Source organism: Capricornis sumatraensis, chromosome 4, assembly GCF_032405125.1.
Source record: "Capricornis sumatraensis isolate serow.1 chromosome 4, serow.2, whole genome shotgun sequence".
NCBI classification, from domain to species: Eukaryota; Metazoa; Chordata; class Mammalia; order Artiodactyla; family Bovidae; genus Capricornis; species Capricornis sumatraensis.
In genome coordinates, this window is record NC_091072.1 from 87,576,607 (window position 1) to 87,600,330 (window position 23,724).

Sequence of the window (23,724 nt, forward strand, 5' to 3'; positions counted from 1 at the left end):
TTTGACTAGACAGACCTTTGTTGGCAAAGTGGGGGTGATAAAAATGTTACAAAATCAAATGTAAAATAATTGAATTGTACAATTTAAATTGGTGAAAAGTATGGAATGTGAATTACATTTCAAAAAACTTTTTAAAATGGGCTACCTTCTTATAAACTCTTGGTGACAATATCAGATCATTTAATAAACATGGAATTTCATTAAAATAATTGAGCAATTCACTGGATTTGCTAATGTCCCAGATGCTGTGTAACAAATGAAATAGCATTTTAACCTTGTTGGCAAACTCCTGGCCTTTACCTTAAGTGCCCCAAGCTGTGCATACAAGCACAAATGAAATCCCAATTAATTTATAAGCTGAACATCATTAATTTCAAAAGTATAATGACCAACCCACCATTACATAGTAGTAGCTCATGTTTCATCTTTTCAGCTGTATACTCCTAAGCTTTAGATAGTAAAAGCCTTGGGCTTCCCTGGTGGCTCAGTGGTAAAGAATCTATCTGACTATGCAGGAGACGTGGGTTTGATCCCTGGGTCAGAAAGAGACCATGGAGACAACCCACTACAGTATTCTTGCCTGGGAAGTCTCATGGACAGAGGAGCCTGATGGTTTACAGTCCACGGGGTCACAAAAGGAGCTGGACACAGCTTAGTGACTAAATGACCGTAAATGCCTTAATGTGGGTATCATTTGAATTCTTCTACAATAACATCACTAGGGAGACGGGTTCCCATAGCTCTTTTATTGGTTTTTTAACACTAATTTTCCCACCTGGGTTTCTTGTTGCCCTCTGGATCATTGTAGAGCCTCTGTTTGGAGTTATTGAAGGTGTGAGTGCTGGTCTGTTCTTAATTGGCATGCTTGTCGCTGTTGTTGCCTTATTCATCTGCAGACGGAAAGCCAGGTGAGTACCAAGTTCCCTTGGTAATTGGGTTCCCAATTTTAAAGATGCAACTGAAAATGCTCTTTCGCCTGAAAAGTAAGAACGGAGAAATCATTTAATTTCTCCAGGTTAAGTCACTTTGTTTCTTAAGAAAAACAGGAGTCCAACCCTAGAACCATGACTCACTTTTTTGCATACCATTGCTGAGTCTTATCCTTACCAAAGGAATGAGGGGCCATCTGTATCTTCATTTGAATGCGAAATAGCTCCTTTGGCAAGGGCGGGGGGAGGGCAAGGGTATGTGTGTGGTTCACCTTGTGAAGACAGAGATGTCTATGAATTAATGTTTCCAAAATGCTTTTCTGAACTATTCTGAAAAGTATGGGTGCCATCTCAGTTTTGTGGTTCCTATCCGCCATGCTAAGCTAAGAAGGGAGCAAAAAGAACTGAACATGTGTGGCCCCAATGCCATGCCCTCTTTCCTTAGGGAATTTCTTCTCTTTGGCACGTTGTCCTCTCTTTTGCAGTCGTGTCTTGCATCTAAGTTTACTGTGTGTGTGTCTTTTTTTTTTTTTAAAGGAAAGCTTTATTGAGAGTGTGGGAAGTGATTATGACCTGTAGCCAAAAACAGAAGACACATCTTCAGCTATTGCAAAGATCTGTTTCTGAGTGGGGAAAATCTGTTTCTTTATGTTCTTCCTCTCTGTTCCCTCCCTCAAAGGGATGTTGGCTGAGTGTAAAATATACATGTACTGAAAAATCCATATTTGTACAAACATGCACACCCTTACCGTTAAGTGGAAAAATCTGGGCTCCCCTGATGGCTCAGCGGGTAAAGAATCCACTTGCAAGGCAGGAGACGCAGGAGACTTGGGTTCAATCCCTGGGTTGGAAAGATCCCCTGGAGAAGGGAATGGCAATCCACTCCAGTATTCTCGCCTGAAAAATTCCATGGACAGAGGAGCCTGGCAGGCTACAGTCCATGGGGTTGCAAAGAGTTGGACACAACTAAGCGACTAAGCAAACCCAGCCTTACCATAGACGGAGAAATCTGTTTAAATTATTTCATAATCAAAATATCAGTCCTCTCCCTTGTGTTTCAGCCATGGTCGAGAAAGGCCCTCTGCCCGTCTGAGCATTCGTCGGGATCGACCACTGTCAGTCCACTTGAACTTGGGCCAGAAAGGGTGAGCACATTTTCCTTCACTTTATTTATTGAAAGAGGAGTTGATTGCCTTACATAAAATTTGCTAACAAGATCTTTCTACTTCTGGCTTCTCTTCACAGTAACAGGAAAACTTCTTGGTAAGAAAGAGCTCATTAATTACTTTATTGTCTGCTTTTGAAATATAACTGGGGCTGGGTAAGGCATTTTCCCTGTTCTTCAGTAATTTTCTTCTCTTTCTGTTATGTTTTTAACCATAGCCCAATAAAAGTAAATCAGTTTGAAGGGCACTTCATGAAGCTGCAGGCTGACTCCAACTATCTTCTATCCAAGGAATACGAGGTACAACTCAGATGCAATGATGTTTTAGCATCCCTGGTTCTTAGCAGAATTTCCTTTCAGCCTTCACTGTGGAATCACATCCCAGTTGGGCTCAGGAGTTATAATGGCACTTAGGGTCTCACTGAGTGTTCTTTTATGCCTGAATCCATTCCCTGCACAATATACCACCCAGTCTCAGAAGCCAGTTTGATCTCCAGAATAACCAGCCAAGTGCTACACAGATCGGATGGTAAGAAAGAATGAACAGACTTCAAATGCAAACTGATGCTGTCAGTTATTTAACCTGGCCTTTTGCTTGCTTAGGAGATAATGTGGTTGGGTGAAAAGTGCCCAGGCTTTGGATTCAGTTCCCAGCTTTGCAATCTGTGTGACCCGGGGCAAGTGAATTATCCTGTCTGAGCCTCCTCTGTGAAATGGAGATGAGACCACCTCCTCTGGGGCTGTTGTGGGGATGACAGCCGATGCCCCTGGTCGAATAGGAGACATTCCACAAATGCAGCTAGTGTAACATATTGTTATATTATTATGTATCTCAAGGACTGTCCGGTTTGCCATATTCTGTTTTACATTATACACATGCAAACTTATTTTTGACCTAACAGGATTTAAAAGATGTGGGTCGAAATCAATCATGTGACATTGCACTCTTGCCGGAGAACAGAGGGAAAAATCGATACAACAATATATTGCCCTGTAAGTTTTGTGTTGAAATCTGTAATACCACCTTCCTCTTGCCATTTCTTTCCTTTTCTGTGATTAAAAATGGGGCTAAAGCAACATGGTATAGCTAGATATGGGAGATCTGAGGCTCTAAATGTCTTTAAAAACAAATGACTTGGACGTTACTGTACTTTTCTCCAGAGGGAAACAGCCAGCTGAAATTCTGGCTGTGAGAGAGAAACCTCTTACGCTGCTGACATTTCATCACATGGTCCTGATGCTTCTCCTTGGAGGGTTAAGAGCTATAACAGGGTTAACAGTAAGGGTCAACCTGGGTTTACTTAAAGTCTCTAGTTAGCAATTATTTCATATATAACGATATATATTACATATATTATTCTTATTATCCTTACCCAACTGGGTGAAGCAATTGAAGGTAGCTTTTCTGAATTGTATTCGTTACAACAATGAAAAGGAAAAAAAAAAAAGCTGGCCACTCCATCAAGCAAATGTTGTTAGTGTTACAGAGGGAAGCACAGATGGGCTTAGAAGAGCATTTGGCTCATTTGCTTGTATGTTTCTGGGCCACTTGTGCAACTCTGTGTGAGCTTCACCTGCAAAATGGAGCTGAGACTGTCTCCCATGGGGGGTTGTGGTGGGGGTCAGAGCTAGCACACGTCAAATGCGAAGCGATCTGTAAACGGCAGAAAAATCACCCCATGGCTCACTGATAGATCTTTCTCAATAAACTTCCTTCCAGATGATTCCTCTCGAGTGAAGCTGTCCAACGTGGATGATGACCCGTGCTCTGACTACATCAATGCCAGCTACATCCCTGTAAGTGAACCCGGGGCCATAGCAACTGGGATGAGGCTTTGACAGGCAGTTATGCTGGAGACACCGCTCCTCCAACACACTCCCAATGTTCTCAGGTCTGGAAGCATGGATGTTTTAGAAGAAAAAAACAAATGGCCATGTCTGATTGCCATAAAATGCAGGCTGTCCTAGTCAATTGCTGCCAAGACCCAGCTTTCCCAATGGCTATAGTCACATAGGATTATAATGGGCCCCGGAGGCATTTTCAAAGGTCATTTCCTCTCTGCAGCCCTTCGTCAAGATTAGAGCTCCCCTAAGGAAGCTGAAGCTCCACAGCTGAGGCGGCCTAGCTAGGGAAGCTAATTCAAAGTTATTTGGATTTCTAAAAACCACAGACACAACTCAAAGGCTGTGTCACACCTCTGGGCTCAGATTCTGGCTAGCAATTCACCAGCTTCCTACAGCACCTCCAGCGGAAAAAGCTTCAGGTTAGGTAGATCCCATTTGAATCCCATCTCTGCCCCTTGCTGACTCTAGGATCTTCGGCGAGTTTTGTCAACCCTTTGGACCTTCATTTCCTTTTCCAAAAAATATAAGAATAATATTTACCTTAAATAATCCTCCATTCACTCCATAAACACTGTATGTGTGGATGCTAAGTCGCTTCACTCATGTCAGATTCTCTGTGACCCTATGCGCTGTAGCTCATCAGGCTCCTCTGTCCATGGGATTCTCCAGGCAAGAGTACTGGAATGGGTTGCCGTGGCTTCTTGTGACTCCTGCATTGCAGGTGGATTCTTCACTGCTGAGCCGCCCGGGAAGCCCTAAGCACTATATAATGAAGTGCTAACTGTAAGTTGGACATTGTGCTGTGTACAGAGACAGGGTCTGATGGAGTCCTGACCCCAGGGAACTCTCAGCAGAGTTGGAACATCAGAAAATGACCAGGCGATGCCCTTGATGGGATAGAGCGGTTCTTCACCAACATTAACGCACACCCACATCATTTGCAGGTCTTGTTAAAATGCAGCTTCTGACTGGGGCTTCTCTGGCAGCCCAGTGGTTAAGACTCTGCATTCCATGGCAGGAGGAGTGGGTTTGATCTCTGGTTGGGGAACTAAGTTCCCACATGCCAGAAGAAAAAAAAATGCAGCTTCTGATTCAGCAGGACTGGGGTGGAACCTGGCATTCTGAATCTCTAACAAGCTGCCTGATGATCCCCTGCTGCTGGTCTGAGGATCCCTCTCTGAGTAGCAAGAAGCTAGAGGTTGCCACAGGAGCTTCTGGGAAAACATCCTCCAGCAGAGATGAAGATAAAGGAAAGTTCAGTAGAGCAGGCAACATGCTGAGACTTGGAGGATAAATAAGGATTCGCCAGAAGAGAGGCTGTGTTTGGGTAGGCGGGGTTGGGGTGGGGGTAGCAGAGGTGACAGAGCAGAGGCCCAGGGGAATGCCAAGAGGAGAAAGAGCTTCAGCTGGGATCTGCAAGTAATACCGTAGTGTTGCTAGAATGCAGGATATGTGGGCGAAAATATCCTAGCTCATAGAGCTGTGGTTGCGATTCAGTAAGATCTGTGAAAATCCTGACCCACAGCTTGTCATGGGTTTCCCTTGTAGCTCAGTTGGTAATCTGCCTGCAAGGCAGGAGACCTGGGTTCGATTCCTGTGTTGGGAAGATTCTCCGGAGAAGGAAATGGCAATTCATTCTAGTATTCTTGCCTGGGGAATCCCATGGATAGAGGAGCCTGGCAAGCTATAGTCCATGGGATCACAAAGAGTCAGACACAACTTAGCGACTAAACCACCACCAGAGCTTGTGATAGGGTAGATGCTCAACAAACAGTGGGTTCTCTTCCCTTCAGTTTCCTTCGCATTTTATCTCTTACCAACATCCCAAAGCCAAGTATCCAAAATGAGTAGAACTCTTCTTTGTTAAATAGGGCAAGAGCCTCATCAACGTCAGTTCCTCAGACAATCCACATTGTGTATACACACACATAACTGAGGGTGAAGTATTTTCTAAATGATGGCCCAAGTCCTCCATTGCCTTTAAGAATAAACCCAACCTAATAAAAAAAGACCTTGGCTCTTCACAATAGGTCAGTGTTCCGGCCTTTGTCCTTCCTGCTCTCAAGCCTTGCCACGCGTTAGTATCTCTTTTTCAAATCAGGGACCTGGCAAAGACTTACATCTCACCTAATCTACAGAACTAACCCCTTTGTTTAGAGTTCTGAAGAGGCCCATTGTTTGTGAGTCCCCACATTGTAAATTCATTGCAGGGCAACAACTTCAGGAGAGAATACATCGCAACTCAGGGACCTCTTCCTGGCACCAAGGATGACTTCTGGAAAATGGCGTGGGAACAGAATGTTCACAACATCGTCATGGTGACTCAGTGTGTGGAGAAGGGCCGAGTGAGTACACGGTCTTCCTGTCATACTAACCTTGCTTCCCACCCCTTGGATGGAGTTTGACTCCCCGCCCCATAGAAATGAAACCCCGTAGGGACTTTCCTGGCTGTCCAGTGGTTAAGACCACGCCTTCCAGTGTAGGAAAATCTCTGGTCAGAAAGCTAAATTCCCACATACCAAGCAGCCAAAACCCCAAAACATACAACAGAAGCAATATTGTAACAAATTCATTAAAGACTTTAAAAATGGTCCTCATCAAAAAAAAAAAAAATCTTAAAAGAAACCCCATGAAAACCAAGTAGGGATCATACAAGAACACTGTTAGTGAATTAAAGCCACACAGTTATAAAAAGCTCTGTAGTAAACTCAGGTGATGCTGCATTCAGATGCTGGATCCGAAGTTTCAGTCAAAGATGTTTCCACTGAACAAGTGGGATTATCAGAAGTGTCCAGGATGCAGAAGGATTACCTGGCCTCTTGCCAGCACCATCCTCTGTTGTATGGGGAGAAGAGGTATGTTGGCAGAGTCACTGGCTCTACCCCTAATTTCAGGAAGTAAGGAGTAGTGAATTTTAGGCTGTGTCTGCAGACACAAAGTAAAATAGTTATCTGATTAAATGATTTATATGGTTATGTTGATGGTTAAAAAGAAAGATTACATGAATTGCCCAGTGTCTGTACTTAACAATTATATATGTTCACAATACTCTTTCTCCTGTCTTCACCTGTGAATGTGATTTTAGCTAAATGTTCTGACTTTTCAAAGATCACCTGAACCATGGCATTGGATCCAGGTTGGAACAACAGAAAAACATGGACAAAAAAGGGTGAGGGAGACAGTGCCTTCATCTTCCCAGCTAGATCTTTCTTCAGAAAACAAAACAAAGCAAAAACAAACAGTAAAAGAGCACAAGAAATTGTAAGACACGGTTTATGTGTCCATGAAATTGAAAGGCTGAGAAAATTCACAAAAACTGAAGCCCCAGAACATGAACCTGAAAGGGAAATGAATCTAAAGGTGGGGGATTTGCCCCTTGACGATGTCTCTCCCTCACTGGGAGCAGCAGCCCGGCTTCAGCCCTGCCCATGAGCAGGTTAAGGCAAAGCAGATGGTCAAATTGCTTTAGCAGCTGACCCTGGATTCCAACTCAGGAAGACATTTCCAGGAGGGAAAGTTCAGGTTCATGGTAGAAGCGCGTTTCCAGATTCACTTTTTTTTTTTTCTGCCTGTCTTCCTCTAGGTAAAGTGTGACCATTATTGGCCAGCGGACCAAGATTCCCTCTACTATGGGGACCTCATTCTGCAGATGCTGTCGGAATCCGTGCTGCCTGAGTGGACCATCCGGGAATTTCGGATATGCAGCGTATGTTTGTTCGTTTGACTTCATTGACTAACAAAGCTGGGAAGATGAAGTATGTGCTAAAGTCGCTTCAGTTGTGTCCGACTCTGTGACCCCATGGACTGTAGCCCTCCAGGCTCCTCTGTCCACGGGTATTCTCCAGGCAAGAACACTGGAGTGGGTTGCCATGTCCTCTTCCAGGAGATTTTCCCGTCCCAGGGATCGAACCCACGTCTCTTCTGCCTCCTGCACTGGCAGGTGGGTTCTTTACCACTAGCGCCGCAGAGGAAGGTGAAGAAGACCTGTGAATCCCATTTCTGCTGGTTTCCTCTCCTGTAGTTTGGCTCCTAGGAATCCCTGCCTGGGCACGGTTGTCAGGTTTGAAGGTTTGCCCTGAGCCGTTCCCCTTCTTACCACTCTGCTCTTCCAGGAGGAACAGTTGGACGCACACAGACTCATCCGCCACTTCCACTACACGGTATGGCCAGACCACGGTGTCCCGGAGAGCACCCAGTCCCTCATCCAGTTTGTGAGAACTGTCAGGGACTACATCGACAGGAGCCCCGGGGCCGGGCCCACCGTGGTGCACTGCAGGTACTCTTCCAGCCCGGGCCGGCAGTACGGCAGCCGGCTGTCTAGGCGTGGGGAGGGGGGAGGGCCTGTGTGCCCAACCAGGCTGCCTGGGCCCAGCAGGTATTCCTACGCCCTCTTCCACCCATGGATCCCCAGCCTCACTCCTTTGCCGTCTCTTCACCTCCCATTTTTCTCTCTGGCTCTCCATCCTTCTCTCCCTCTTGCTTTGTTTCCTACTGTATCCAATGCAAAGCCCTTACGTGACTTCCAGGTCCCTCATCATTGGGCCCCATCTCACCCCCTCAATCCAAGTTCCCAGAAACTCATCTCCCCCTTTAGCTGGGGTGGAGACTGCTCATGGTCCTCCCTGCCTCCTGCCATTCTTTCTCCTTGGAGTGGCCCCCTCTCTCTCCTCCACCTGTATAAACCATAACCAGCCTTTAAGATCACGGCTCTCACCTTCCCATGGAATAGCACTGCATCTGTGGCAATCCAATTTCACTCTTAAATTTCTGTTCTCTCTTGACTTCTTTTTTTTTTTTTTTTTTTTTTTTACTTTATTTTACTTTACAATACTGTATTGGTTTTGCCGTACATTGACATGAATCCACCACGGGTGTACATGTGTTCCCAACTCTCTTGACTTCTCTTTGCTTCAGCCTGTACAACCATAAAATCAACCTAACAAGCAGTCTCTCACTCTCTTTCTCCCTGGCGAGCCTAGTGTTTAGCTAATTAATGTTTGCAGAAACACTTGGACAGCCCGAACTGAACGGCACTAATCAACAAAGAGCAGGGAATTGCTACAGTAAGAGAAATGTCACGCGCAGTTGTTTTCTCTCAATCTGCCCAGCACCCTAGGAGCCCTGCTTTTATACATCATCGGAACCATGATGCTGTTTATAGGAATGTGAGACTTTCAAGAGTTTCCTGCCTTCTGAAAATGGCAGGCATTTTCACCCAGTAACACCGAAAACCTGTTTTTCTTTATCTTATAAATAAATGCATCAAAACCCCCCAGGTTATGCCATCACTTTAGGGAACAATTTGACAATTCCTGGTGAAGCTGAAGGTGTTCGTACACTATAACCCAGCAGTTCTGCTTCTAGATATCAACCCTTGAGAAATTCCACACGTGTGCACGACGATGCTCACTGCAATACAATTTGTAATAGAGAAAAACTAAAAACAATCTCATTGTCTATCAGTAGGGAACGGTGGTTTCTGACCTCTGTAAAAGAAATTATGTCTACATGTAACAAATGTAGACAAATCTCAAAAACAATATTGAGTAGAAAAGTTGACATAAGAATACATAAAACTTGTTTAGTACCATTTTAGTAAATTTTGGAAACACATCAAATGAGTATATTGTGTATAGATTTACATGAATGTAGGAAGAGTATGGAAGCATGCTTGAAAATGATACACAGCAAATCCTTACCCTGGCTGGAATGGAGAGGTGGAGGAAGAAGGGAGGAAAGGATGGAAGTTCAGAACCCTGGGTTTTACTTCTTTGAGAGAGCACATTGAGAGAAAGAAGTATCCTATATTCTCTAACTTGGAAGGGAAGGGAAAGGAAAGATTGTGCTAGAGTCACTGGACGCAGTCCAGAAAGTCCAGTTTAATGAAAAAGGTGGTCTTTCTTCACTCTCTTTTCTAGTGCTGGTGTGGGTAGGACTGGAACCTTTATTGCATTGGATCGAATCCTCCAGCAATTAGACTCCAAAGATTCTGTGGACATTTATGGAGCTGTGCATGACCTAAGACTTCACAGGGTTCACATGGTCCAGACCGAGGTAAGAGTTCAGCTGAAGGACACAGATCACCCTGTCTGTCTCCCTCCGCCCCCAAATGTTCAGGGCTTTAATCTGATAAAGGGAAAGAACTATGACTCATCAAGAGGAGAAAGAGAATTGAATATCAATGTTTTCTAAGACTTTCTATTTTAAAAGAAATTTCAGTGACCTTGACGATGATGTGTATTCTTACCTTTACTGAACTAGTTGTCCATCTTCTTTAGGTGGGTAGGAAGAAAGATGAATTAAAAAAAAAAATCAATATATGAACATGGGGGGAAAACCAGCTAGTTCATCTTCAAGATCATTTCAAGATAGGCTGGTGGTTGAGCCCAAAAACTTCAATTAGTAAAAAGGAAGCAGATTCTAATCTCTTCTCTCTTCCAGCCCACCCCAGCTGCACCCGCATCTCTGGAGACACTAAAGAGTATACAGTAATTGTGGAGGATAAATGCGTGTATTTATAGAGTTCTTTGACATTAATTGTAGAGGATAAATGCTTCCATTTATATAGTCCTTTGACATTTACAAGGTATTTCTAAACATGTCATCCCATTAGATTTTCACACACACACACACAAAAACATAGATAAGAGAGAATTATTTTCCATTTCCAGAATAGAGGATAAGTTCAGAGGCTAAAGGACTTTGCACAGCTATGAAGTAGCTGAGCAGGGACTTAAAGCCTGTTCTAGAGAATCCCAAGTCCCAAGTCCTAATTCCCAAGTGCCCTGGCCTGCAGCCTGAGAGTCAAATCTGTGTCCCCGCACAGAACAAACCTCCCTCCCTGCATCATTGCCTTACCAGGTCCAAGTTCTCCTGCCCTCCTGTTTCCTAAGTAACTGTGCAAAATCTTCTACTTTTAAAAAAATGCCTGTGCTCAAAAAGGTGAAAAGTTCTGTGTGCTACTCTGCCCTGGCAGAGTCATGGGACGCATGAAAGCTGCAGGTGGCCCCGCTCCACAGAATGGAGATGTCCCATAGCAAAGGTTCCCCTTGAGCTTTGTTGAGCCCACTGTTCCTAAAACCACTTTGACCCCCACATGCTCTTCTTGTGCAGAACATATTCATATCCTGCAGACCCTCATATTATGTAACACATTTGGGAGAACACTGTCATCATTGCCTCCTATGGGCAGTGCCCACACCCAGGATCTTCTATCCCCACTGTCCTTTCATTATAACAATTATTGCACTACATTTTAAATATTTTATTATTTTTAAAAAAAATACATGAAAGTAAGGAAAATAGTATAATGAATTTCCATACCCAAACCCCAGTTTCTGCAGTCATCAGTATTCTTTGTCCTTTTTCCATTCATAGCCCACACACACTGTTCCCCTACCCCATGACTTACTGCACTGTTTTAAAGGAAATCCTACTTATCACATCATTTCTTCCTTAAATACTGTGTATCTTAAAACATACATATTTAATATTATATATTATTAATAATGTATGTTTTATTCCATATATGTTTTACAGTTATATATATATTTTAAGTTAAGGACTTATTCAAAAATCATGACCACAATACCATTATCATGCCTGACAGTTTTAATCATAATCCCTTAATATCATCCAATATCTAGTCAATGTTTAAATATCCCAATTTATCTCAAAAATTGCTTTTTACACTTGGTTTGCATTAGAATACAAAGTCCATACATTGCATTTAGTTGAAGCCTCTTCTAAATTTCTTTTAATCTATAATAACCTTCCCTCTGATTTGTTTCCTGTGCCATTTATTTGTTAAAGAAATCAGTTCATTTGTTCCATAGATTTTCCTACATTCTAAATCTGGCTGACTGCTTTTTCATAATGTATTCTATTTTTCATAATGTAAGGTGATATAATCCTCTATTTTTCATAATTTTTGTCAGCAGTTCATTGGATCTAGAGGCTTAATTAAGTCTCAGATCCTTTTTACCATCACATGCTTCATGGGTGGTCCTGCGTACTTCCTGTTCATCACATCAGGAGGCACTTCCTGTTTGTGTCTCTTCCCTGTACTGATGAAACTGACAATGACCATCCACTATAACATTTCCAATCAGCCTTTCTCTTAATGGTTTGGGCAGCCACTGATGACCACTGTCTAGTTCTATTCTTTCATTAAGTGTTGTAGAATTACATCACATTATATAATAATTGTTTTCCTTCAACTTTCTGTACAAGGCTACAAATTCCTAGAGGGTAGGAACTTGTTTCCTTTGCTCTAGCCTCAATATTCTTTTAAAATCTATTAAATGAACAAATATCCTACAATCATGTTGCCAAAAAGTCAAGGCATCAATGTTCCATTACAAATTTGTTTTCATTTTCACAAACTCAAGCCATACTTAATTGTGATTTGGAGAGGAGGAGATCATCATATTATAAATAATCTTGAGGCGTTGGGGGAGGGGACTCAGGCTACCATAGCTATTTTTAGAGGCTTCTTGGGCCATGTATCACTTCTGTACGCCTGCCCAGAACTCTGGAGATGCATTTCGGCAAAGAACAGGCAACCCCACCCTACTATAAGTATCACTGGCTGACATCCAGGGCAGGGGCAACATAATGTACCAAAGCTCTCCCTCTTCCTCCTTGGACATAACTCCTCTTTCACCTATCCTTTCCCCTTCCTCCTCCTAGCCTCTCTGGGGATTCTGAGGTTCTTATTCTTCAGCCTGCCTTTTCAGTGTTCAAGTTCCCAAGAGTCTCTACTCAAGGCACTACTCTTGTTTCTCCCCATCTTCATTCTTCATATTTCTTCCATTTCCATGGCTTCGGGAACCACATACCTGCTCAGATCTCCCAGATCTCATTCTCCTACCCCAGCGTTCACCCAAGTACCTGCTTCACGGACAGTTCCACCAGGAAGTCTTATAGTCATTTTTTTTTTGAAAAACAAACAAGAGAAGCACTTCTGCTGTTTCTTCTGTTAGTTTTAGGTGATGGTGTTGCCATTCATCTTGACCTTCACTTGTTTGCCCAGGCTGGGGATCTGACTGTTCCCACAGACACATTTGAGCAATCGTTAAGCCCTGTCCATTCTACTCAGCATCTTCCTCCTTGTTCTAGACTCTCTGCCCTTGCCTGGCCCTTTATCACCTCCCAGTGAGCCTTCACAGTAGCCTGCTCATGGGTCTCCTGCCCCCAGCTTCTGCTCTAACAGCTCTTTATCACCACTGCCACCAACAAAGCGCTCTGTCACTGTGTCAGCCCCCTGCATAAAAATTGTGGAAAACTCTTCACTGCTTTAAAATGATTTTCAAGTTCTTTAGAACCTGGCTCCAACTTACTTCCCCAGTTTCATGTCATAATAACACCCACCCCCACTCTTTTAAGATAAAAATTAAGGAAGTTTTCCTTCTCTGGTCCAGAAACAGTGATTCTTTTGATCATGTTGAATAAAGATTTCAATAAGATAGAAATTTTCTCTTTCCTTTTTTCTCTAGCAAACAAAATCCCAAAAAATATCCAGACATTATCTGTCTTGCTTTAAGGCTCTGCTGAAGGTGGGCTCCTTCTACAGTCTCAGACACTCAGACCCAATACCACTCACTTGGATATGAGAGTGAGGGCAGAGGGGTGCAAGCCACAGCTGAGCCCCTGTGGGTGATGATTTCAGCCAAAGAAAAAGGACATTCTGACATCCCTTGTATTTCTTTTCTGGGTCCACAGAGAGAGTCAGCATCAGCTTTATTCTGCTTTATTTGAGAGACAAAGGGGTGTGGGGCTTCGCAAGTTTTGATCAGTATATTAAAGAGCAAAGGCCTCTAAATAAAAGACATTAGACAAGGGATTTGTGAGTGTGACCCTCCTCCTTTTAGCCTAACTTGGGGGCATGTTTCCTGCCTGATTCTGAGAGAGACACTCAAATGCTCTTGTTAAAGAAAAAGAGCTGATAGTCACCATCTGTCAATGTCATCTGCTTCCCATGAGGAGGAAACGGTGGAATGTTGTGGGACTCAGTGCACATTTGGGGGATTCTCCTGGGAGTTTCCCATGACTTATGCACCCTACCTTTTAACTACACTAGACTGCTCACAGTTTCCAGAATATATGTACACTTTTGTGTAATTTATATCATTTGGAATGTCCTATTTCTTTGCTCAAATTCTTAACAAATGTCACCTTTTCTCTCTAGCTCTATATTTTCCTCCTCCAAAAGTGAACCTGATGGCTTCTTCTCATGTATGAAGCCTTATATACAATTCTGTCTTATGTTTATCACCTTACTTGTTCACATACCTGCCCCTCTGCTAAACTGTGCACTCAGAGACCATGAAAGGCTCTAAGTACAATCCTATAAATATTATCTCATACTACAGATAATGGTGAAATTGAATGGAATTAAGCCTTCACCAGCTTGCTGGACAGAGAGAAAAAATGAGCTTTTATGATGTGAAATTCATACATTAGACTTTGTCTACTTTTTATTAAGAATAAAGTGGGGAGCACATTAACAAACTGAAAGGTTTTAGAAGTAATCATTCTCAAAGGGGTGTTGTGTTGGGAAAAGAAGAATTTATATTTAAGACAAGGCAAAGTAATGAATATTAACTGGTTTCACAGCCCAGAGTAGATCATTGTTGAAGAACTTATTAATAAGGCATAGCATACGAGAACTCATTCACAGTCAAACTCCAAGGTCCCAAACTCATTTAATATCCAACTGGAACTGAAAATGAGATTTATGCTTTGGATGGGAGGAATGAGGGAAGTGTCAGTCTCTAATGTGGTAGTTTTCAAGATGAGGAAAATGACTGCCTGTACAAACAACCGTTTTCAGGAGAGTACCCTTCTCGAATTTTCAAGATCATAAGATACTCATAACAAGTAAGCTGAGTTTGTGAGCAGGATTGCAGAGGATCATTATTAATATTAGCACAGACGTCACTTATGATTGGTTTGTTTCTCTGAAATGTTCTAATCTAATGATGATACCAGACCTGCATGATGGGTTCCCTTGAGTAGATGACCATGCACCCAGGGACAGTGCCTAGTGCCAACACATAAAAATAAATACCTCTCCACTTTTAAAGGTCATTGCTGAAGACAGATTTATAGTCTCCCTTTGTGTCTCAAACCTTGAAAATACTCTAAAACTGACCACATGGATCACCTTAAACATAGAGTCTAGGAATGTTTTTTTGATATCCATCTAATTGACAGCATCACAAAATCTAATACAAATCTTCAATGGTCAAAAGAAGTTAGCTGTAGAAGAGACCCTTGCCTCCTTGTTTTACAGATGCAGAAACTGAGATCTCTATCTAGGCCAGCTGGTGGCAGACCGAAAGCCCAGAGTCCTCATCTGAGGAAGGACAGCCCAAGGCTGAGCGCTAACATCACACATTCATTCCCTTATCACACAGCTTGGTTGGTAGTAAGGAAAGGAGCCCAGTGCACACGTTTAGCTGCTTGTGGCTGAGCTTCTATGGTGAGGGAAGGTCTCTATGGTGTCCTTTTGGTCACGAAAACACTGACTCTTCCATATTTGTTTCTGTTTCAAAGGTAGTTTCTAAACCACAGACAAGATACACCATGCTCCTTACCCAAAAGGTGATTTAGGGCAGTAACAACCAACCCACATCATTGTGCCCTGGTAAATGGCACAAACAGACATCCAGAGGAGACCAATTTCTTTTCCAACCTAGAAGAGTCTGATTAGGCTTCAGAGTAACACAAAATCTGTCACTTTCTCACACAAACATAATCATTGGGTTGGCCAAAAAGTTCATTTGGGTTTTTTCATAACATTTTATGGAAAACCCAAACAAACATGTTGGCCAACCCAATACGTTTTACTTGCTTTCAAACAGGTTGAAATGACAATGTGCTGAATTGCTCCATGACTCTTTTTATGAAAATAATCTGATATATGACCAAATTTCATGGCTTAAAATTTGGCTGAAATCTAATTTTGTCTTGTTCTTTGTAACTGACTTTATACGTTACATTTGGTTAACTTCTTGCTCAAATTCTGACCCAAGGAAACATGTCAAAGCAGATTAGAAATTTGAACTATAAGAATTCTTATCTTTTTAAACAGAACCATTATCAGCAGACTGTGAATAAAAATATTTCAAAATGTCACTCTATTTGTAAAGAATTTAAGCATTTCCAACATCTAAAATGTTTAAAAAAAAAAAAACTGCACAAAGGAGAACACAACTTCTCCAAAGGGACAGAAAAAAAAAAAAAAAAAAGTAGTTCCCAGATAGCTAACAGGTGGGGCTATTCTCACTGTGTAAGCCTTCTTAATGAAGTTGAAAGAGGGAAGTGAAAAGCTGGCTTAAAACTCAACATTCAAAAAACAAAGATCATGGCATCTGGTCCCATCACTTCATGGCAAATAGGGAAAAAGTGGAAGCAGTGACAGATTTCATTTTCTTGGGCTCCAAAAGCACTGTGAATGGTACTGCAACCACAAAATTAAGACCCTTGCTCCTTGGAAGAAAAGCTATAACAAACCTAGACAGTGTATTAAGAAACAGAGACATTATTTTGCTGCCAAAAGTCCACATAGTCGAAGCTATGGTTTTTCCAATAGTCATGTATGGATGTGAGAGCTGGACCATGAAGAAGGCTGAGCACTGAAGAAATGATGTTTTCAAATTGTGGTGCTGGAGAAGACTTTTGAGAGTCCCTTGGACACCAAGGAGATCAAACCCGTCAATCCTAAAGGAAATCAACCCTGAATATTCATTGGAATGACTGATACTGAACCTGAAGCTCCAAAACTTTGGTCACTTGATGCTAAGACCTGACTCATTGGAAAAGATCCTGATGCTGGGAAAGACTTAGGGCAGGAAGAGAAGGGGGCAGCAAAAGATGAGATGGTTGGATGGCATCACTGACTCAATGGACATGAGTTTGAGCAAACTCCAGGAGATGGTGAAGGACAGGGAAGCCTGGCATGCTGCAGTTCAGAAGGTCACAAAGAGTTGGACATGACTTAGCAACTGAACAACAGCAAAACCTCTATGGTTTTCTGCAGTAAGCCAACATCTTTGAGATTCTTTAATGAGTCAGACTCAGATACTGAGAACCAAGATATGCACATCTATTGTACAACCTCTTTTTTCTCACCATACCACCCCCACCAAAACAGAATGAAACAGCACAGTATGCAGTGACATTATTTTCACATTCAATAATGCAATGATTTTAGGTTTCATCTAAGAAAATTGATGTAATGAAAAAAGCACAAAGTTTGGGCTCACATACCCAGATTAAATCCTAGGATCTCATTTCTTAGCTATGTGACCTTGGAGAAGTTACTTATCTTCTCTTAGTTTCTATTCATATAGATGATTATATCTACTATATGAGGTTGTCAAAATAATTAAATACTTCATATAAAATGCATAACACAGTGTTTGGCATTCATTTTGTATATTTAATAACTATTTGTGGAGGACCTACTATGGTCAGACATAGTTGTTGGCCCTCATAGGACATATTATAAATATGCATGTACCTAAAAAAGATGAATAAACACTGCCTTTCTGCCCTTTTTCATCATTCTCTTCTCTGTGGTAATAGAAAGTCACTCTTCTACATACTAGAAGCCATTAGTGAAGGGTTATCATGAAATTTGCTAACCATTATAGAATCCCATTACTGTTGAGGTTTGGTAAGAGTCCCTTGTGTGTCTTTCTCTTTTATAAGTATCTTGTCATTAAAAAAAATTTTTTTTAAACAATTTTATTGGAGTTACATTTGTTATATTAATTTCAGGTGTACAGCAAAGTAAATCAGTTATATGTATACACATATCCACTGCTTTTTAGATTCCTTCTCATCCAGGCCATTACAGAGTATTGGGAAGAGTTCCCTATGCTTAATACAGTAGGTCCTTATTAGTTATCCATTTTATATATAGTAGTGTCCCTCAACTTTCTTATGCTTGAGAATCTGCCTTCCTCTGACATGTCTTCTGCTTTTTCATAGTGTCAGTATGTGTACCTACATCAGTGTGTAAGAGATGTTCTCAGAGCAAGGAAGCTACGGAGTGAACAAGAAAACCCTTTGTTTCCAATCTACGAAAATGTGAATCCAGAGTATCACAGAGGTAGGAGCTTACTGCTCTACTTTATAAGTTTATTTAGCAAAATACAGTCTATCTGGAAGCCATTAAAAACCTCACGCTTTCCTAACACACACTGATCATTTCTTCTCCCCGAAGGTTTGAGGGAAAGGCCCTCAAAAAGTGGCAACAGGGAAGAGAGGCTGAGTGGGGAGGGAACCCCCACGGTGGAGCACAGGTTTCACGTGGTATCTCCTCCTAGGCTTGGGGCGCCCTCTGTTCAGGACTTGGCTTAATACATCTAAGGAATAAGGCTTACTACTGAAGAGGATGCTTTGAAATAGCAACTGGGAGTTCAAATTGTAAAATCCCATTGGAGAAGAACTTGGCCATATGTATGAAGGTCCTTATTACGTTCTTGTCACCCAGTATTTCTACTACCACCCTAAGTACTGAAAAAGATTTAAGTGTGAAGCTTTTCATAGTTAAAGGTCTGAGTGAAAAAAACATAAATGTTCAACAGTGGAGGACTAAGCATACCGTGGTGCATTCACTGAGTAGGACACAATGCAGTCATTAAGAATGATATCTTTAAGCATATTATAATAGTATAGATTTTCTCATAAATAAGTAAGAAATGCAGAATGTTAAACAAACAAAAACAGCACATGGGGCAAAAACAAACAAAAAAAAGACTGGAGAGAAATATGCATGCTCAGTCACTTGGTCGTGTCTGACTCTTTGTGACCTTGTGGACTGCAGCCTACCAGGCTTCTCTGTCCATGGGATTTTTCAGGCAGAAATACTGGAGTGAGCTGCCATTTTCTCCTTGAGATTTCCCGATGCAGGGATCGAACCTATGTCTCCTGCATTGGTAGACAGATTGTTTACCACTGAGCCACCCGGGAAGCCAGAGAGAAAGAAATATATCACAGTAGTAAATGAAATTTCTCTGAGCAGTAAAATAACATTTCATTTTTCTTCCATTTTATGTTTTTTCTAAATTTTATAGAACAAGCATGTAACATGTAATTTTTAAATGAAAAATTCAGTAGAAGAAAATGTATAAACTTTGTAAGGCACTGCTTTGATCAGACAATAATTAATTGACATGTGAAGGGTCTGCTTTTTCCTACTCAGGACCATCATTAAAATCTATTTTATCACACTGGCTAATTGCAAATTTGAAGTTACATTGTAATTTATTTCCAGCTAACAGATTACCTCAAAATTTGTTAGCTGACTTGTACATTTATTATGTCATAGTTTCTGTAGATCAGGAATTTGGAAGGGGCTTAGCTGAGTGGTCTGGTCCTGGGTCTCTCATAAGTCAAGACATTGGCCAGGGCTACAGTCATCTGAAGGTTTGACTGGGGCTAGAGTGTTCACTTCAAGATTGTTCATTCTGTGGTTGTTAGCGTAAGTTTCAATTTCTTGCCACATGGACCAATGTCCACCCATAGATCTTTTTTTTTCTTTTGGACAAACATTATTTCAGAGCTCTTTTATCTCTATTTCAAAATGCTCTTCAGTTTTATCTAGTTCTCTGTACCCTCTATACCCACCCACCTAGCCAATATATTAAATAGTTAATAATCTGTAAAGCACACATACATGAGAGGGCTGCTACTTAAATGAGTTCTTTGTAAATCAGATAATCCTTTTGTTTTGTAAATAATTACCCCCTAATTTATCAGGAGAGTAAATTAATAGGTTTTGCATGTGAGATTCTTTAAGAAGCCCAGGATAGAGGAAGCTCTGGGGGATCTTGGAGTTTACTTGTCTCGTTTTGGCTTGTTTAAGGGTCTTTTATTAGTGTGATCTTGGGTGCGTTTAAAGGAAGCTAATTATGGTATGGTTAGCTTCAGGCATCTGAAAGTTAGGATTCAGGTCCTAGCTCTGGAACTAGCTAGCATTCACAAGCCGGGTAACCCTGAGTGAATTTCTGTACCACTCTGGGCCTATGGGCTCATCTGGAAAACCAGAGGGTTAGACTGGAATCACTAGTCTTTTCCAGTTCTAGTAATCTACAATCCTGAATGCAGTGACCTGGTCCCCACAGGGATGGTCTCATCCTAACCATATTGAGTTTCTGTCATTTCTGCTAGTATTTGCCATTCATCATTTTCATAAATAGAACAAACAACTATGACATACCCCGCTACAGCCTCTAATTCCAGTGTCTTTCCTTTCAGATTCAGGCTATTCAAGGCATTGAGAATGCACCCGAAGATCTCCTGGATCAAAACTATTCACTGTGTGATTTTATTTAAAAAAAAGAAAAACTTGCTTCATGCCCTACAGAGGTGCCAGCTATTTCTGTTGATATTATGTATAATTTATTAATCTGGAGAATTTTAAAGATTTTATGTAATTTAAAGGTAACAGATATTATTGTACATAGTTGTAATTTGTAGTTTCCTCTGTAAATATGTATTTTTCATAATGTTTAATATTAAGCTTTATATAATACTATTTTTCCACACCAAAGTGTTCATGGCTTGTTCTACCTAAACTAATTCACCCTGTATAACAGGACAAGTGGTAAAAAGCGTATGGAGGTGGTTGCAGGGGTGAGCCCCTAGGCCAGTTTTGATACCTACTGGGCAGGATACAGGGCAGGGCTGGAGAGAGCAGAGAGTACAGCTGGTTTGAGGGCATTGCTGGGACCCAAAGATGATCCAAAAGCAATTAATATATGTAACAATGTAATGATATCACAATCAAAAGAAAGGGTTGAAGAGATGAGATTAAGCAGCACCAAAGCTGAAGTAGGTGTTTGTGCCTCATGTGGTTAGCGTCTCCCCTTTGTCCTGCCAAAGCTCCAAGCCAACGTGGTCAGCTTAGGGGCCACGTAACTTGCAAGGCAAGTCCAGGCTGCCGGGCTGAGGGTTCTGAGAGAGGACGACCAGAACAGAAGTGATGAATTCCTCTTATCCAGAGGCGTGCCACCTGCTGCCCTGACTGGAAACACAGTCAACATGCAAAGCACCATCTGCAGCCATGGGAGCCCGCTCCACTGCATCCACAGTATGCTGTGTGTGAGCGTGCATCTCACACTGGGATGTGTGTTTTGGCCAGTGGACACACACTCATCTTTGTCTCATTGCTAGGAGGCTGCACTCCTGGAAAAGTCAAAATTGCACTGGTCATACTTGGATTTCCCATTAAAAGAAGATTGTGGTGACATATTATGCTACTGATCAAAGGGCCTAATGTTAATACCTCTAGAGAAATATCCACAAACATCATATATCACTAATTTAAGAAATACTGAAACAAAAGTTCAATGGTGCCTAGTATAAAATTTCCCAGACACCGTTTTTTTTAGTAAATCTTTGAGGTCAAAATATCAAGTAGTCACCTTCAGTTGCATTTACTATAAAAGGCACTCATCCTCTGCCAAGTTGACCAATTTTGCCTATCACAAATTTCAGTGAGTCAAAAAGTGAGCATTGCCCTCTCCAAGTTCCAGTTCCAAGGGTCTTCCTGGAGAAAATTTGAAACACACCTGTATGGTATCATCATGGCTACCTGAGAGATGAGTCAGGAATGTTTGCCTTTTTCTCACTACAGATTTCTCTGTAATAAATTTAAGATTTAGAGATCCAGGTTGTTGGTCTCATAGCTTCATTTGCAGGAAGAGTATGTTTCTTTTCAAAATGTATATTTTTTGCTACAAACTGTTGAGCCCCATAAGTACTATAATGGGTGTAATTGCCATAGTAAGTGGAAAAATCATTAAATATACCTAATATAGTTGTAGTAAATTAAGGCTACACCCAAAATGGAAAAATTTCCAGGGCTTCTTGAAGTTTGTGGAAACAGGAAAAACCTTTATAAGAATGAATGGGAAGAGGATTCCAAATCTTCACAGTGTTATCATGCTCAATGCCTTGTGAAGTGACAGTGTTAGGGTCTGATCCTGTTTCAGGAAACCAGATGGCTCTTCTAGAAATGAAAAGGAACAACATACATGTAAGTGTGGCAGAGGTACCACTGGAGTGAAAATAAAGATCGGAGATATATGAGATGGTATGTCTATTAGGAATAACTTTCCCTGTATTAATAAGAAAAAGCAATAAATTCTTAAAAACCAGAATTTTAAGCCAACATCACTGGGTACGAAGCACATCCAACTACATGGAAAGAAATTCATTTTTGGCTTCTCACTCATTTAGGAAAGTTTAAATGCCTGCACCTTGCTAGGCACTGTCCTAGAAACTACACATTTCTATTCAATAAAGAGAATACATCACAGTGATAATGGTGGGATTGTCGTTACTATTTTCAATTAAACCTGAAAGAGGGCCTCAGCAAGGCAGTGACATTACCTAGAAGCAGGGCAGTGGCAGCCTTCCTTGGGCCACAAACTGGCAAGCGCTGATTCTGCTTCTCTAGCAAATCTCCGAACCAAAAAGAGAAAGAAAGCAATTAATTGCACAAATCAAGAATTAAAACCATAACAAACCTACACGGCTGTCACAGTACATACCCTGGCATATCTGGGGTGGAATCAGAGCTATGGAAATGGACATGACAAGGGAAAACTGTATGTTCGTTTAGTCTAATGCAGGACAAATTTATTTCTACCCTCCACCTGTCTAATTTTAAATCTCCTTAGCAACAAATATTTCACTGTCTTCCCTCCCACCACCATCAAAGACTAAATACATAATCTAGTTGATCTATTTATTAAATTTAGGAGGAGGGAAAAACAGGTTTCCTTGACATTCAGCTCAATTAATTAAACCCCATCATGTGTTACGTCTTGGTAAACACTCCACTTCCTGTCGCGCTGGGCATCCTGGCTGTGCACCTGTGCAGTACACTTTAATCATCAAGCCTTCAAAGTGCTTTTGAGCTATCAGATCTTGGAAGGTTCCTGTCTTGCATCTTAATAATTATTTATCCAAGTCCTTTATAATTAACTCCTTTAATCTCTACTCATTAAATCAATTTCGTATTATTCTGTCTTCTCTGGATAGCAGCCAATTTTTCAGCACTTGAGTCAGATTTTTCCAAGGCTCCTCTCCCTTTCTGGGTCTGCACTTGTCCTAAGAAATTCAGCAGCACTTAACACTTCCAAGCCCCTCTTTTTCACTACATTTCCCCTTCTCCTTTTTGAATATGTTTGCTTTCCCAGTAGAAGGTGATTTTATTTTCTGTTCATCTTATCTGCTCATACCCATTGGTATGTCATAGTCTTTTCTGTTTCCACATTTTAGAAGAGATGATAATGATTTCACTTTTGAACACTAAAATGGCCACAGCACACAATATATTGGGGACAGTTTTATTTGGTAGGGTCTTTAATTTTATTATCTCTTGGAATAAAGCCCAAAATGACATTTGAAAATAATATGAAACCACTAAGCAGATGTCCAGCAATACAAAAATAGGCTTCACCTCTTATACTTCACATTCTGCTTCTTCTAGTGTCTCAGGATCCAGGTTCTTGTATTTAAACACTTTCCTTACCTCTTGGAAGAAAATTGTTGACTATGCACTAAATTCTCATTCACTTAGGCTTCTGGGTCTCTACGGCTGGAATCCTAGATTAGTAAACCTGCCAGATCTGAATAACAGCAAGTAGCAGAATCTAAGCACCAACTCTGGGGTGCTCTAGAGTTTTAGTTCACACAAATGAGCCAGACCAAATCTGACCTGATTGGTGGGGGGGGGGGGGGGGGGGGTTAAGCTGCTTG

At 41.4% G+C, this 23,724-nt stretch overlaps 1 protein-coding gene across 1 annotated transcript in view; it reads left to right on the forward strand.

Moving 5' to 3' along the window:
* Positions 1-23,660, forward strand: part of PTPRB (protein tyrosine phosphatase receptor type B) — a 123,045-nt gene extending 99,385 nt beyond the window's left edge. The window contains exons 23-34 of the mRNA XM_068969825.1: positions 809-908; positions 1,991-2,074; positions 2,175-2,192; positions 2,313-2,394; positions 2,997-3,087; positions 3,815-3,891; positions 6,150-6,284; positions 7,523-7,645; positions 8,052-8,215; positions 9,858-9,993; positions 17,941-18,061; positions 20,212-23,660. Coding sequence (XP_068825926.1) covers positions 809-908; positions 1,991-2,074; positions 2,175-2,192; positions 2,313-2,394; positions 2,997-3,087; positions 3,815-3,891; positions 6,150-6,284; positions 7,523-7,645; positions 8,052-8,215; positions 9,858-9,993; positions 17,941-18,061; positions 20,212-20,234 — 1,154 coding nt within the window. The 3' untranslated portion in view covers positions 20,235-23,660. The remainder of the gene's footprint in view (positions 1-808; positions 909-1,990; positions 2,075-2,174; positions 2,193-2,312; positions 2,395-2,996; positions 3,088-3,814; positions 3,892-6,149; positions 6,285-7,522; positions 7,646-8,051; positions 8,216-9,857; positions 9,994-17,940; positions 18,062-20,211) is intronic.
* Positions 23,661-23,724: the final 64 nt, after the last annotated feature.